General features: G+C 45.1%; 1 protein-coding gene across 1 annotated transcript in view; it reads right to left on the bottom strand.

The window, feature by feature from the left end:
* The window catches only part of VPS41 (VPS41 subunit of HOPS complex), a 118,561-nt gene continuing 101,946 nt past the window's right edge, over positions 1-16,615 (bottom strand). The window contains exons 24-29 of the mRNA XM_083407025.1: positions 16,233-16,373; positions 14,798-14,934; positions 8,696-8,795; positions 6,765-6,809; positions 5,519-5,598; positions 1-2,063 (exon numbers count right to left, since the gene is read on the bottom strand). Of these exons, the coding sequence (XP_083263151.1) occupies positions 1,983-2,063; positions 5,519-5,598; positions 6,765-6,809; positions 8,696-8,795; positions 14,798-14,934; positions 16,233-16,373 (584 nt within the window). The 3' untranslated portion in view covers positions 1-1,982. The remainder of the gene's footprint in view (positions 2,064-5,518; positions 5,599-6,764; positions 6,810-8,695; positions 8,796-14,797; positions 14,935-16,232; positions 16,374-16,615) is intronic.

Below are 16,615 nucleotides of genomic sequence, written 5' to 3'. Positions count from 1 at the left end.
TAAGCTTTTACTAGGATTTAATCTTCCTCTTTTTTTTTTTTTTTTTAAAAAGCTGCGACTCTATCATATAGCACAATATAGTTCAGAGAGGACAGATGAGCTCACGAAACAATATGCAAACATCTGGGATTATGTAATCCAGATGATGGTACTAATATATGGGTCAGAAAGACTTAGGTTTAAACAGCAAGAGGCACAGGAAAATAATGTGGTTACATGTACTTAAAGACAGTTTCATTCTCCCCATTTCATTTATTTTATTTTACTAACAGGATGCTATGGTCTACGAAACCTGTTTAGCAGCCAGGGGGTGGGGGACGAGCAGAGAAGGTTTTGTAGCACATCCATGTAGCTACTGCAAATCTAGAGCCTCTGGAGAAAAGGGCGTTGGCTTTTTGCTTCGTTGTGGCATCATGACAAAGAAGTGAGCCACTGCACAACCATCCCACTTTGAAGCAGATACGGTTTGCCTTCTGCTTGTGGCAGCTATCTGGTTCATGCGGATGCATGCAAGGGCCAAGAACTGGCGCGCGCACAGAACCCACTAAATGTGGGGTGGCAGGAAAAGGATCTTTGGAGCCGTATGTGCCTTCCCAATGTGTTTACAAAGATCTCCTGCTGTAGACATTATACACATCGTATATTTTCCACCCACCAACTATGGTTTTCCCAGTAGTGATGCATGGAAGCGAGAGCTGGACCATAAAGAAGGCTGATTGCCGAAGAATGGATGCTTTTGAATTCTGGTGCTAGAGGAGACTCTTGAGAGTCCCATGGACTGCAAGAAGATCAAACCTCTCCATTCTTAAGGAAATCAGCCCTGAGTGCTCACTGGAAGGACAGATCCTGAAGCTGAAGCTCCAATACTTTGGCCACCTCATGAGAAGAGAAGACTCACTGGAAAAGACCCTGATGTTGGGAAAGATGGAGGGCACAAGGAGAAGGGGACGACAGAGGACGAGATGGTTGGACAGTGTTCTGGAAGCTACCAGCATGAGTTTGACCAAACTGCGGGAGGCAGTGGAAGACAGGAGTGCCTGGCGTGCTCTGGTCCAGGGGGTCACGAAGAGTCGGACACGACTAAACAACTAAACAACAACTGCATCCAATGGGGTGCACTGGGTGTTTAGGGGATGGGGTAGTACTTCTGGTGCAGAGATGGAAGCGCTTGGTGACTGCTTAGCGACCGGCAGCCTAGAAAAACTCAGGAAAGGTATGAGCCGTCGTGGCAAATAGATGGACAGATTGACATGGAACCTCCAAGACCAGAGGCAGTATACCTATGAATAACAGGTGTTGGAAACACACTACAGGGGAGGGCTGTGCCTTCACGCCGTGTTTGTCAGCTTCCTGGGGGCATTTGGTTGGCTTATGTAGTAAATAGGCTGCTCAAAGTAGGTAGAGCCCTGGTCTCAATTGGCAGGGTTTTTTTGTTTTTGTTTTATCATCTTCACATCTTAGAAATTACAATTGTTTTGAGGTCCGCTGAATAAAAGGATAAGGTACAGAACACAAGTTGATCTTGGAAAGGCCATGCGTGTTCATGTTCCTGAATGTGGAGCCCCAAAGAGTTCATGCGCGCGTGTACAAAGATCAAACTGCAATTTCAGCTACGGCTTCAAGCCTGTTAACAGGCTTTAACTTTGTAAACAGACCGTATCAACTCAATGACTTCCCCACTTAGGTTTACTTTTCATTAATTAGTAGAGATTAAGCAAGCATACAGGTGACCGCATCTGAACTGCACAATGGTATATTAGGGAACACATTGATTACTTCCTGGCTGCCAGCACTTTAAATCCACATAGGAAATATCAGTGAGCTGGATGATTTAAAGAGTCCCTCTTACTACATCCACAGCCAAAGTTACATACACATATGCACACAGTGTGTAGCATATTGACAATGAAGCACTGCTCCACTGAGCCACATTAAAGGAGTCACACATAGAAGAATATAAACTCTCAACATGCCAAAGAATATTATTTTTTCATCTCCAAGATGGCACTGCCTGGACCTCTGTGTTTAGCACTGCAGATGTTACAGAAGTGTACTGACGAATCCTGAAAACAAAAACAAAACAATAGTGGTTTTGTAAATCGATTGCATATTATTTCTAGGCACATTTGTGCCAAAATACATGCACATGGCCGAAAAGAAATAGGCTATGGCTAAGATCCAAAGAGCTATGCCTAAGAGCTTATGTGCAAGTAGTGCAATTTTGAGAATTTCCCCCCAAGGACAGCCTTATTCTCCATAGATTTGTCTGATCCTCTTTCAAAGCCATCCAAGTTGGTAGCGGTAAAAAGCAACACTATATTATATTAATGTTCGTTGAACATCAGCCTCCCATGCCATATAACACCCTAGTTTTGGAAGTGGTTTGCTGTGTGGCATAGTAGCTTCCAGTGGTACCAACTTGAATAAAATATCCGGGGGGGGTGTGTGTCCCAGGTAAGCTCCGCCCTGCATAATTGATCACAACACCCACACCTCATTTGAATGGCAATGCCCCTTCACTTTCAGGGGCCTTGCCCCCTCAAATGTATTATTGGGAGGTGGCTTCCATGGTGGCTTCTGTTTGAGAACTGTTAAGTCCAATGATCCCTTAGGCATACAGACATAATACCATATATACTCGAATATAAGTTGACTTTTTCTGCCCATTTTTTTTATGCTGAAAAAGCCCCCCTCAGGTTATACTCAAGTGAGGCGGGCGGTGGTGGTGGTGGAGGGAGGAGTGGCCCGAAAGGAGCCCTTTCTCACCACTGGTCCTGCTGCCGCCCGCCTCTCGCAAGGACAGGCACAGGAGGCGCTGCACCTCTCCCAACCGTGGCTCCTATACCTGCTCTTGTGAGCTGCAGAGGCGGGCAGCGGCGGAGGGACGAATGGCGAGAAAGGAGCCCTTTGCCGCTGTTGGTGGCGGCGGCGGAGGAGGAATGAGCAGCCCAAAAGCAGCCCTTTTGGGCTGCCTGTTCTTCCTCCGCCGCTGCCACCACCACCAGGTTTGTGGTGTGGTGAACCGGCTTATACTCAAGTCAATAAGTTTTCCCAGTTTTTTGTGCTAAAATTAGGTGCCTCGGGTTATAATCGGGTCGGCTTATACTCGAGTATATACGGTACATGGTTATTTGGATGCTAACCTATCTGTGCAATAGGCCTATGGAAGGTATTAGTTTTTAGGGATTTATATAATGCTTACATGCCACATAAAAAGAAGATTATGGCAGTTAAGTAAATATAATTTTAAAACAGATATACTGCTGCTGCCTTATAGAAAACGCAGTTAAGTTTCACACATTCTGTTTTGCTCCATTTTCTTGTTTTAATATTTCACTATTTTATTGCTGGCTATTAGATTAAAATGCTACTGTTAAAATTGCATTTTATTCTTTTGCTATATGATGTGAGCTGTCTTGAGCAGGGTTGCATTGTTAGAATTCCTGATCTATGATTGCAGTCATGGGATTTTTGTCTTTCACATGATGGTATATGTTTTGACTCCACAGAGTGGGAAGTGACGGAGACAGGATGTTTGTGTTACTGTGTTCCATGAAGTGGGAGTACTGTATTGCCTTTTGTCCTTTTTCTCTTTGCTGTCTGATGCTAGAGAGAGAGAGGGAGCCATGTTGCAGCGCTCCGTGTGTGTTTATATGTAAATAAAGTAGATTAGCCAAAATGCTGAGTTGCTGAGGTCTGTTACGCAACTGTGCAAACTCTGTGGATCCCTAAGTGTGACGGTGTCGGTTGGCATCGGTCGCTGTGATGTTCAGGCAGAAGAAAGATTTTGAAGCTCCCGAACGAACAACCAGGAGGGAGGGAACATGCCAGTTGGGCATGTGTCTCTACCAGGGTCCTACTCGAGTGTAGGCTGAACTCCTGACATGCATAGTCTGGAAAGGCAACATACATACTTAAACAAAAAATGAGCATTGGCTGTGTTCACTCAATACACCGTATTTTTCGCCCTATAGGACGAACTTTTTCCCCTCCAAAAATGAAGGGGAAATGTGTGTGCATCCTATGGGGCGAATGCAGGCTTCAGGAAGCTATCCGCAAGCCGTGGGAGAGCTGCCTGCACCCAGAAGCCTGGGGTGCGCTGAGCTCAGCGCCCCCAGGCTTCGGGCTTTGCGCGGCTCTCTGCAAGCCGTGGGAGAGCTGTGTGAAGTTGCGCAGCTCTCCCATGGCTTGTGGAGAGCTGCCTGCACCCCGAAGCCTGTTCTGGGGGCTGGGGGCTGGGCTCGGGGAAGCTCAGGCTTCCCCCGCCCCAGCCCTGCGCCTGGGGGGGGGGGAATAAATTTTTTTTTTCTTTATTTCCCCCCCCAAAAAACTAGGTGTGCCCTATGGGCCGGTGCGCCCTATGGGGCGAAAAATACGGTAATCTCAGTTTAGTAAACTGAAATAAGAGATAATCCGGCCATTCCATGCATCAACCTGGTATCGCAGCACCTCCAGGAACAGTGCACCAAAAAAAGAAAACTCTAGCACTTTGGAGACTTATGGAAGTTAAACAGGAAAAAGATTTAATTTTACAACAAAATTGGTAAAACAAGATGTGTCACGAGATAGAATTCTTTCAAGAAACAGTAAATTCTCTCTTTCTCTCTCTGTCCAATGGATGTTACAGGCTTCTCAGCAAGATGGTGAATGCAGAGTTTATATTCACCTCATTTCCTTAAACTAATTGCAGTTTGCTTGTCATTGTGTGCCTAGGATTGCAACCCAAATACCATGTCTTCAATCACTTGCCAAGTATTTTGACCTTGATATGTAGCATAAGAGTTCGTTCTACAGGTTAAGGCATGGGTAGGCAAACTAAGGCCCAGGGGCCAGATCCGGCCCAATCGCCTTCTAAATTCAGCCTGCGGACGGTCCGGGAACCAGCGTGTTTTTACATGAGTAGAATGTGTGCTTTTATTTAAAATGCATCTCTGGGTTGGTTATTTGTAAGGCATAGGAATTCGTTCCTCTTCTTCTTTTTCTTTTTTTTTCAAAATATGGTCCGGCCCCCCACAAGGTCTGAGGGACAGTAGACCGGCCCCCTGCTGAAAAAAATTGCTGACCCCTGGATTGAGGTGTCTCCTTAACTTTGCAGTCATCAAGCAATATTTGGGGCTCTCACCAATATCATATCGAAATACGTACATTATTCTTTATCTTTGCAATAAAAAGAAAGTAATGCTTCCTTTTTGTCAGAATCAAGTTGAATGTTTCCCCTTTGATATCAAAGTTACATTTAATATCTGGCTGAGTGGAGACCACAGTTTCTTGCTAATGGAAGCAGTTTTTAAAACCTGTGGTGCTGTAAGGCGAAGGGGCAGAAGAGGTTATTTGGATGGGCTCAATATTTTGGTATTAAACACCTACTGAGATCCAGCTAAGAACAATTACTATAATTATTTTATAATCCGTGATAAATGCTTGCCCTGCTCAGCAGACGGCAAAAATAAGTTATTTGTCCTTTTGTCTTTGACTATAGCAATTTCTAGAATCCACAGAGATTAAGCTGGTTACTTACTGTGCTAAGTTCAGGAAAACACTCTTTGTGGAACATATGCCTGCAGTGAAACACTGTTACACTGAAAGATTTAGATGCATCTGGCAAAAGAAGAGAGAAAAATACATGATGTATTAGCAAAATACATGAGCTGAAGGCTATAAAAAGCACCAAGATAGATGCTACCTCAGTATACAGCAGCTTATTAAGCAGCAATATCCAAGGACATTTTGAAGTTTGTGTGTGTGTGTGGACACACACACACACACACTTTTCAAAAGGCAGGCAAATTAATTTTGTGTTCCCTTCCTTTTTATGGTAACATCACATGACCTTACATTGACCATGTTAAAATGTTCTTTTAATGTTTCCATGCTCTTAGAAACACAGTGCTTGACTGGCTATGCTCCAGGAAAAAGAATGATGTCCAAGTGGAGATTTGAACCCAGGGCTCCACAATTCAAGAGCAACACTAGCTTTCCATGAGCACCCAACACATCCTTCAAATAAAACAGCTGCATTTCTGGAGACGGTCATTTGCATTCTAAGCATATCCGCAACATTCTGCTGCACATACATAAACTGATGCAGGGCATGAATCGTATTGCATTAGAAAACCTGTTCTTAGCATCTATTGTGAAATAAACCTTCAATTCTTTGATCCCACCCCCACTGGTGGCTGATTCCTCTACTCCCTGGAGCAACCTAGTTTGTCCCTTCCAGGGAAGCTGCGTAGGGGGGAAAAAACACAGACGTGGCTACTGTATGTGGTATATTGTAGTACATGCCAAGCAGGGCTTAGCCATGAGGCAGGCTGAAGAAACCACCTCAGGCTTCATGGGTGCCCTGCTGCTGCTGGTGAAGCAGAGGCGGTAACAGCAGTGGCTTCTGGGAAGATCTCCCCAAATCTCTGCAAGGAACCTCACCTGAACCTGCCACCGCCGCTACATGAACCAGGTAAGGGATGCTATGCAGAGTGGCACCTTCCAATTTCACCTCAGGTAGCTAAACAGGACACATCACCCATGATGCACAGGTAAATTAGATTGCTTGTACAGGGTCGCAGGAAATCAAAACTGAAATGGTTTCTTACCAACACCATTATTTTTTTGAGTAGTGCAAAGGGGAAAGGAGCAGGAAGTGAGTTTGAGGACAGGCCTCTGAGGGCTGCTCACTATCTTCCACAACTACCACCCATTCAGAGCACCCTAACAGCCAGAGATCTTCTCTCTGGGGGGCTTTGTATTTTGGACACAAAATATCCTACCTGTAGGCAGTATAGGGGAAAGGCATGTTTCACATATATTCTCCTCTGTAAGAAAAAGAACAGGTACAAGTCACGACAATTTATCTGAATAATGTTATACCACCTATCTCAGGCAGGTTTGCACGCAATGAGATGGTTTGCACACAATGGTAAGCCAAATTTTGGCTTAAAAAGGTAAAGGACCCCTGACAGTTAAGTCCAGTCGCAAACGACTCTGGGGTTGCGGCGCTCATCTCGCTTTACTGGCCAAGGGAGCCGACGTTTGTCCACAGACACTTTTTCTGGGTCATGTGGCCAGCATGACTTAAGCTGCTTCTGGCGAAACCAGAGCAGCGCACGGAAACGCCATTTACCTTCCCGCCAGAGCGGTACCTATTTATCTACTTGCACTTTGACCTGCTTTCAAACTGCTAGGTGGGCAGGAGCAGGGACCGAGCAATGGGAGCTCACCCCGTCGCTGGGATGCAAACCACCGACCTTCCGATCGGCTCAGTGGTTTAGATCACAGCGCCACCCGCATCCCAAAACTATGGCTTAGCATGAATGAACAAGGGTTCCCAGAGAGAAGACTGTAGTGCTGTACTGCTCCCCCAGATCTCCCACTGCAGTGAGCTAAGCCCTGGGCTTATGGTTTGTCTCGAGCAAACCAACCACAAACTGTTTACCTAAAGACAAACTGTGGATTGTGGCAGGTCTGGATCTAGGTTCAGATGACAAGCCAAGCCAAACCATGGCTCAGCTCACAGCAGCAGGAACAGAGGAGCAAAGCAGCTACAACCTCTTTCGCAGGAACCCACACATGAATGCTAAACCATAGTTTGGCTTAGCATTACATGCAAAACTGGCCCACTGTATAGGTAATATTCAATAAAGAGACTCTCCACAATGCACATTAACTGCTACGCCATGAGGATAAGAACTTGATACCTTTAATATGCCCTAAAAACTATTTTGCAGGCTAAATAAGGCAATAGAAAATTTGTACACGTATTTAGATGTTTTCTGTCGTGTGTTTTGTTACTAATAAAGGTACCGTATTTTTCGCTCTATTGGACGCAGTTTTTCCCCTCCAAAAATTGAGGGGAAATGTGTGTGCGTCCTATGGAGCGAATGCAGGCTTGTGCCATAGCCGTGCGCAACCCCTCCGGCAGGGAGAGGCTGCACAAGGCTATGGCTTCTTTAGCCCTGCGCGGCGTCTCCCGGCAAGGAGAGGCTGCACGGGGCAAAAGGGGAAGCCAAAACAGTGAGCGGGATGGATCCCGCTCGTTGCCTTGCCTTCTTCCATAGCTGCGCGCAACCCCTCCAGGAAGGGGAGGCTGCACGGGGCTATGGCTTCTTTAGCCCCACGCAGCCTCTCCCGGCAAGGAGAGGCTGCACGGGGCTGAAGGGGAAGGCAAAACAGCGAGCGGGATGGATCCCACTCGCTGCCTTGCCTTCTTCCATAGCTGCGCGCAACCCCTCCGGCAAGGAGAGGCTGCACGGGGCTATGGCTTCTTTAGCCCCACGGAGCCTCTCCCAGGAGGTAGAGGCTGCACGGGGCTAAGGGGGAAGCCAAAACAGCGAGCGGGATCCATCCCGCTCACTGCTTTGGCTTGTTCCATAGCTGCGCGCAACCCCTCTGGCAGGGAGAGGTTGTGTGCAGCCTGTACGCTGCTCTTTGGGGCTGGGGGGAAAAATATTTTTTTCTTGATTCCCCCCCCCCCCCTTAAAACTGGGTGTGCCCTATGGTCCAGTGCGCCCAATGGTGCGAAAAATACGGTAATCCCATGGTAAAAAGTTCAAAGTCCAATAAAGATTTAAGAACCACATACTGCAACCTACATTTTAGGATATGTCAATAACTTAATAAAATGGAAGTAATCCAAAGAGTTTGGATGCGGGCAATGGAAGATTTTATGCTTCAGAAATTTCCAGAGATGCGTTGAACATACCATCCACAAGGACGCCTCTCATTTGTGTCCGGTGCATCTTTTTCAGCAAGGAAAGCGAGTCAGCAACAAGAATCTTCTTGCACCCTTCCCGGAGCAAAATCTAAGACACAAACGGATGCAACACTGTGACCACTGAGTCAGCTGGTTTTCACACTCAAGTTATGCAGAAATTGAAATTACACATTTTACATTATTCTTTGCTGCCAAGGTCTATTCTCCTACTAGTAAAGCTTTTTGGTAATGACTCACTCGGAGCCTCAAAATGTAGTAATCAAAATTATACATTAGTTATTCTAAGTGCCCTGCAGTGGGCACCTGCAGCTATTGGATGGGATAATTTCCTTAAAATAGTCCTTTCCCGGTAAATTTTCACATGCTTGATCACAATATTTAACAGCAACCCTTCTGGACTTTGGGCATTAACAAAACTGATTTGGTAATCACAACAGTTCATCGTCAGAGCTACTTCTTAGAGGACCTAACACAGAGCTTTGAATAGCACAGCAGGGGGACTCCATGAGTGGGATTGTTCCACCCTAACAGATATACCACAAGCTGTTCCAGAGAATAATATGAAAAGTGAAAAATTGAGCCAGTCAAAGAGAAAAAAGTCACACGGAGCTCTTCATCTCGTGAATCGCAGGAACCAAGCTACTTACACTGTCAGTGTGACCAACGTTCCAGACTAATTGCAAAAGGCAGGTACAACTGGACAAGGTTAGATGTGCCAGAAATCGATGAGCCGTTTATTAATATTATTCAGCTTGTGTTGCGGTCTTGTATTTGTTTCCTACACAGGACTGTCCTCAACGCTGCCCGGAGTTCCACTCATGCAACAGGACTTCCTCTCATCTCCCCATGCACCCCATAAATCTGATAAGAAGGGTCCCCCCATCCTCTGGGGCGGATTCTGTGGGTGGGGTTTGTGGGGTGGGGGAAGGAAGGAGAAGTTGTTCCGTTGTGCCAGTGGAAGTCTGTTGTGCAGGCAGATCAGCCGTCATGGACACAATCCCTCTCCCCTCCTTTTTGAACGGCCCTGGTCGCTTACTCTCTCGCACCCCATAGCACCCCCTTGGACTGACTTGGAGTGCACAAGGTCTAAAAGGATGAGCACAGCAGAGGTGTTGTTTTGGATGCTACTCCCTGGAAGCCGAAGTAGCAAATGCTTTGCTTCGTCAGTTCCCGAAAGATACCAACCATCTGGATGAGCTAAATAAAGCAGCCTCTCACAGGGAACAGTCACAGCCCCTCTCCAGCGAAAAAGACCCACTTCACTGAACTAACATTGCCTTCAGGCAGAGCTGCAATCATGTGCTAAGCAGGTGATGACACGCCTCCTAGCGGCCGCTTGGCCAACTTTTGCAAACTGATTTTAAAACAGAAACCCATTAGGATGCAATTTGCCCGTGCTGTGTTAGCTGGCCGCAGAAAGGGGGAAGCGTAAAATGTTCCAGGTTGCTATCTTCATATTGATTGGAGGGTAACAAACATGTAGCCTCTTTTCAAAAGGCAGACCCATGCTCTGCCTTGTGTCCCTTTAAAATGCTCAGATATATTGATTGGGAAAGGACTGGCCCCCTCTCTGCGGTGAATAATGCAATGCATCGGCTCGGAAGTCACTGCAAAACGAAAACACACACTCAGCTGTGATGGGGAGACACACGGACACAGACATGAAAGCTTAACTTCAAAGTGTCAGCAAGAAGTGTCCCTGTGTGCCACATGAGGAGGAGTGGAGAACAATAAATGCAAGGGGGGGGGGGAATATGCTATGGCACTCCCCGTAGGCAAAACACTTTGTGCACATCATGTAGCTTTGTGTTTTGGCTGCTCTTGAGAACACATTAGAGATCAGTTACTAAATATTTCATTGGTACAAAGCTAAAGGAAGCACCATTGCAGATCTCACCCTGTCGCCTCATGTGGCATAGATGTGGCACAATAATTAAGCACCCAGGCAAGATTGTGAGACCAACAGGAGGTAAAGAGCCACTGGGAAAGAATGTCTTGGGAGCTGTATACAGCCTGCCAGTTCGCCACCCTCAACCAAAATGATCTGAGCTGAAAACATACAAAGTGATTTCTGGGCCCCTTGGCAATGACCAGAAACCACTTATTCAGTCTGATCTATGAGGTGTAGCCTGAAAGGGACCCATCTTTTACACGAGTGGCATCTTATTTAATTGTTACATTTTTCTAATTGGATCTTAAGCGACTGGACAGCTTTAATTCTGGATATTACTTCGGTGCATTTTGATTTCCAAAACCCAGACACATGGGGCACCTCTGCCAGTGGCTGGTCCCATACTGACATGTTGGGGCCAATATGAAGCTGTGACTGGCCAGACCTAAATCCAGACCCGGCTCTTGCCCATTCTCTAGAGTAGGGCCTAGCCAGGATTGAAGCTAAACACACCCAGCTCCTTCAACCACTCCTCATACGGCTTAGTTTCCAGACCTTTGGTCATCTTTGTCTCCATCCTCTGCAAACATTCCAACTTGTCCACATCCTTCTTAAATTGTGGCGCCCAGAACTGAAGACAGTATTCCAGGTGGGGTCTGAGCAAGGCAGAATAGTGATGATGTCGCCCACAACAGAATTTTAATGCTGGTTCTAAATGTGTTTTGTTGTACTTTCACTACTAGTTTGTTCTTATTACTTGATATTTCAAAATGATGCTTTTCAAATGCTTTGAATCCCAACTTGGAAGAAAGGTGGGATGCCAACATGTTAAATAAAGGCCTTCTCTGCCTTTGCAGCTGGGGAAGTCCATAATAAGAATTATCTGATTTCTCATTTTAACATTTTTATTTATGGCTTTATGTATAACTGTTGCAAACCGCCCTGATTTTTTTTTTTTAATTATGAATAACGACAATACAAGTATTTGTTATAAAATAAATAAATAGCTACGGTATGCGTGTGCATGAGTTCACGTGTGTGTGGTGGTAGAATAAGCATCCTGAAATTGGGTGGTAACCACAAGATAAAACACACACGCGCGCACACACACACACACACACCCTTCCCTTCTGTCAGCAAAACTGCCAGCTTGGAATTCAGCAACAGAAAGGGCAGAACTAGGCAGGCAAGCCAGGGCTAGAGAAGAAGGTGGAGGCTTAGAGGCTGTGTGGATGGCCCCGGTTGATTTGGGAAGCAGAGCCGGGATGGAGAGAGATGCAGAACTTAACTTGCCCCGGTACTGAAAAATCCTACAACTGACCCTGGGTAAATGGCCATTTTTTGTTGTTTTTGTTTTTAATCTATATGTGAAAGCAAAATATTGATTTCGCCCATAAGCTTTCCAAAGCACAGCTGCTGAAAATACAGGATACTTCATATATATATATATATATATGTCAGGAGTCGAAATTAGGAAATTACTGTTTTATTGCCTAAATTTCAATGTAATCTTGCTCATTCTGGCAGGCTTGTCAGAGTTCCGATTGTGATTTAATTATAATAAGAAAAGACTGCCAGTGGAACAGCAATTTATTCTCTCCCAGCTAAACTCTGCTCCCAGGCATGTGTCACTTTTGATGCATGAGTGCCTCCACTTTAAGAGAATGCACAATTTTATGGCTATATAAATTAAACTGCAGCTGTCAGTAGTGTACTTTATTTATGATTTAATATTCATCTCATTGAAGAGCGAGATATAAACTACAAGCACTTTTAGAATGCAGCTTTAACTTACTTTGTATTTAATTCCAGACAGACAACTCTGTCTTGCCCGGCCGTGAATACTGGAACGCCTTCAACTCATAGCTCTGCCATCATTATTAGGCAGGCTTAAATCATTCCCACCAAAGATGACAACGGCATTGCTAAATTCAGAGGTCTCCATGCTACTTCTCTAAGCGCAGTGGCAAGCCCCTGGGGCACGGGGCTTAAAGCAAAACAAGCCTGGGTAACAATATCACCTGGGCCATGATTTGGAATTACATTAATCATCTCTGCATTGGGCCCGCCGTTGTTCCATGTCTTTATAAATGACTTGGATGAAGGAATTGAGGGGACGCTCATCAAATTTGCAGGTGACACCAAACTAGGAGGGGTAGCCAATGCTGCAGAAGACAGAATCGGGATTCAAGATGACCATAACAGATTGGGCCCAAAATAACAAAATGAGCTTTAAGAGGGAGAAATGTAAGGCTCTGAACTTCAGCAGGAAGAACCAGATGCACAAATATAAGATGGTTACAAAAAAGGAGATTCCAACTAAACACCAAGAGGAATTTTCTGATGGTAAGCGTTGTTTGACAGTGGAACAGACCCCCTCAGCAAGTGGGGTAGGTTTTTAAGCAGAGGTTGGGGGGACATCTGAGTGTTCATCAGAACTCCTTTCCACACTGTATTTTTTTTACAAACAGTGCAAAGCGTACATGTAAAAACCCGCCGCATATGCATATGAGGAAAAACAAGCTTACAAATTAGTATACTATACAGATACAGTAGTACCTCGGGTTACAGACGCTTCAGGTTACAGACTCCACAAACCCATAAATAGTACCTCGGGTTAAGAACTCTGCTTCAGGATAAGAACAGAAATTGTGCGGCGGCAGCGGGAGGCCCCATTAGCTAAAGTGGTGCCTCAGGTTAAGAACAGTTTCAGGTTAAGAACAGACCTCCAGAACGAATTAAGTTCTTAACCCAAGGTACCACTGTACAAACGGGGAGCCCTAACTAGCCTTGGCTCTTCGCTGCACAAAACCTCCCAGGTTCAATCCCTGGCGTCACCAGTTAAAAGGAATCAGGGGCAGCCAGAGATTCTGGGAAGCTGCTGGCAGTCAGTGTAGAAAACGCTGGGCTAGATGGACCTGGTATAAGGAAGTTTCCTGGACACGTGGCAATGCATTTGCTGCTGCATAATGCAAGTAACAGCCCCTAAAGAGTGTGGAAGAAATCTGGCATGTGAGCGTACATTAGGGGTAGCACAGGTGTATTGTGTGAGTTTCAGCTGCTCTGTCCCACTCACCTCAGAAATCCTCCGAAGGCCTGCTACCTTCCATCACAAGGGAATATCAAGAATGACTGGGGGGGGGGGAGTGTCCTGGAAAACCCCAGTGTCGTGTTCCTTTGAACATAGGTGCAAGTCTTTTTGAATGCGACTGTGTTGCTCAAAGCCACTTTGAGAGACTTGTGGACTTACAGAGCAGGATGAGCATTCTAAATAAAATAGACCATTTTCAGGAGGATTCTGGCGAGGAAGGAAATTCCCAAGTGCCCTGGAATTAAAGATTAAGAAGCGGGGGGAGGGGGGCAGTGCCGAGATCCATTGATGCCCCACCCAAGCATGGACATAATCCACTTGCGCTGCCATCAACTACAAAACAGCAGCTGCACAGACTTGGTCCCCATCCTGCTGTCAAGTGGTTGAGAAGAGATGGGGATATCCTTCTGTAGTGGGGCTGACCTTTGACTTAGGTGGGGAAAGTAGCTCTCTGTTGAATTCACAAAGTCGCTACCTCAGCCACAGTACCGGACCTCTAATTTGGGAGGCCACAGAAAGTATTTGTGAGGTTGTGTTATGAGAATGGTTACGTCACAAAAGTAATAACATCATTAGCATCCAGTATACCTGAAGGAGCGTCTCCACCCCCATCGTTCTGCCCGGACGCTGAGGTCCAGCGCTGAGGGCCTTCTGGCGGTTCCCTCATTGCAGAAGCAAAGCTACAGGGAACCAGGCAGAGGGCCTTCTCGGTAATGGCACCCGCCCTGTGGAACGCCCTCCCAGCAGATGTCAAAGCGATAAATAACTACCTAACATTTAGAAGACATCTTAAGGCTGCCCTGTTCAGGGAAGTTTTAATGTATTTTTCATCTTTGTTGGAAGCCGCCCAGAGTGGCTGGGGAAACCCAGCCAGATGGGCGGGGTATATTAAAAAAATATTATTATTATTATTATTATTATTATTATTATTATTATTATTATTATTTTAAAATGGTAGTAACTGTTCAGCATTACTGCACAAGAAGCCTTCATAGCATGATTATTCTTTTACCAGTATTCTGTTCCTTTAAAATTACTGATCTCCCTCTATTATTCATGCCTGGTGGCGGAATGAGAAGAATGGACACTGAAAAGCAGTAACAGTTACCTGTAAGTTATAATCCTGAAGAATTTTTACCAGTGAATCTCTCAGGTTTGGAATCTCCATGCCTTCCTTAATGCGGTGGATCAGGAGGATGGGGTCAACGTGGGTCCCAATGTTATTTAACAAGCCGGTAATAAAAGCTGTAGAAACACAAGGGGGGAGTTAATCTGAAACTTAGTCTCTTAACTGCATGTACTGCTCTCTAAAAAAAGAAAATATAAAGAAAACAGTATGCTGGCACATCTAAAGTGGGAGAGATCTCACTAGCAAGAGGCCTAGTTTTCAAATTTACATTTTATAAAGCTACGCGTAGAAATAAAGGTCGCATACCATATAAACAAGCTGCAATAAACTTGAGATATTCTACTGAACTATTCCTTGGGTCTACAAACATCAGTAACAGGGCCTCGTTTTACTTGTGTATTATCTTTGTGGCCGACAATGATGTTGATAACCTTCCTGCCTCCTCCTTCCATCAGACCTTTCCATGCTACACACATGGAAATTCACACAGGGCTCTGCATTTCACACACCATCTGATCTTCACACTTTCCAGCATTGCCATTGCCTCTTTCCTTGTGATGCTCCCCCCCCCCCCCAAGTCTCCCTTTTTATAAGTATCCACTTTCTTCTACATCATCTTTGATTCCTCCAGATCACCATTTCTCAGTCCACGGCTCCTCTGCCTCCACCTTCAGCAATCCCGTCACTTAGCTTTCCTACCTCATCCACTTTTTCATAAAACACCTCTTTCTTCTCAGCTTCCATCTGCCTTCACACAGGTCCTTCTGTTTCTACACGCTGTGGGGTGAATTCCCCACCTCACGCCCCCCCCCCCAGCCGCAATGACCTTTCATGTTCCTCACGGTAGCTGGACTGTTTGTGAACACTCTTGCTGATTACAATGCCATTCCATCACAGCAGCTCAGCCAAGGCATCACACCTGCGGACAGGTGCCCATGGCTGGCCTATTATCTATCTTTTTTGCCTTTTCATTTAAAACAATACTTATTTTAAGAAATATAAAGATGTGTAATAATCACATAAAGTACAACTTTTGAAGGCCTTTGCAGTGAAGATGCAGAGATAGAAAAACATGCTAGCATTTCATCCAATTTGTCAGCCAACAGCACATGTGCCAGCAGCTGTGGAATAATGTAATTACTTATGCTTATCAGTGCCAGATGCTGCAAGATGCCAGGATATTTCCTCCCTCAGCACGTTGTAATACTCCAATTATTACGTTGCAATTTAGACTTCTGCTCCATGCAAGCTGGCATTAATCCCAAATCAATCTGACTACACTTTTTTTCTTCTGTAGAGGGATGAATTATATTCTTTCACTGCCTCACACTTAATTAAAATCTCTCTCTCTCTTTCTCTCTCTCTCTCTCACACACACACAGTAAATCAACTGAGCAAGGACTACTTTGCTTACGTGGCTTGTCAATGGAGTACAAGATGAGGTCTTCCCATAGTTCTGCATCATCTTGCTCCTTAGCAAATTCAATAGCCTTATCCACATCATATAATTCCTCCATGATCATCTTCAGAGCACTTCGACTATTGCCCATTCTGCCTAAAATGACAAAGGAAACCAGGAATTGTGAAAGAACAGCATACCGCCACCAAGCTAAGCTAGGCCTCAGGGTTTAGGGGAAACAACATCCTCTGTTATATTGTCTAAAACCTTTTTCACTTCCGGCTTATATTTTAATAACACGAATGATATTAAATTAAATTAATTAAATTAAAGCAATATATTTCAATCCCATATATTTCAATATATTTCAATCCCATCGCCATCGATCCCCGGCATTG

Source organism: Podarcis tiliguerta, assembly GCF_965153285.1.
Source record: "Podarcis tiliguerta genome assembly, chromosome: 12".
Lineage (NCBI taxonomy): Eukaryota > Metazoa > Chordata > Lepidosauria > Squamata > Lacertidae > Podarcis > Podarcis tiliguerta.
Note: the sequence above shows the minus strand (reverse complement) of the source record. Positions and strands in the feature narration are given on the sequence as shown.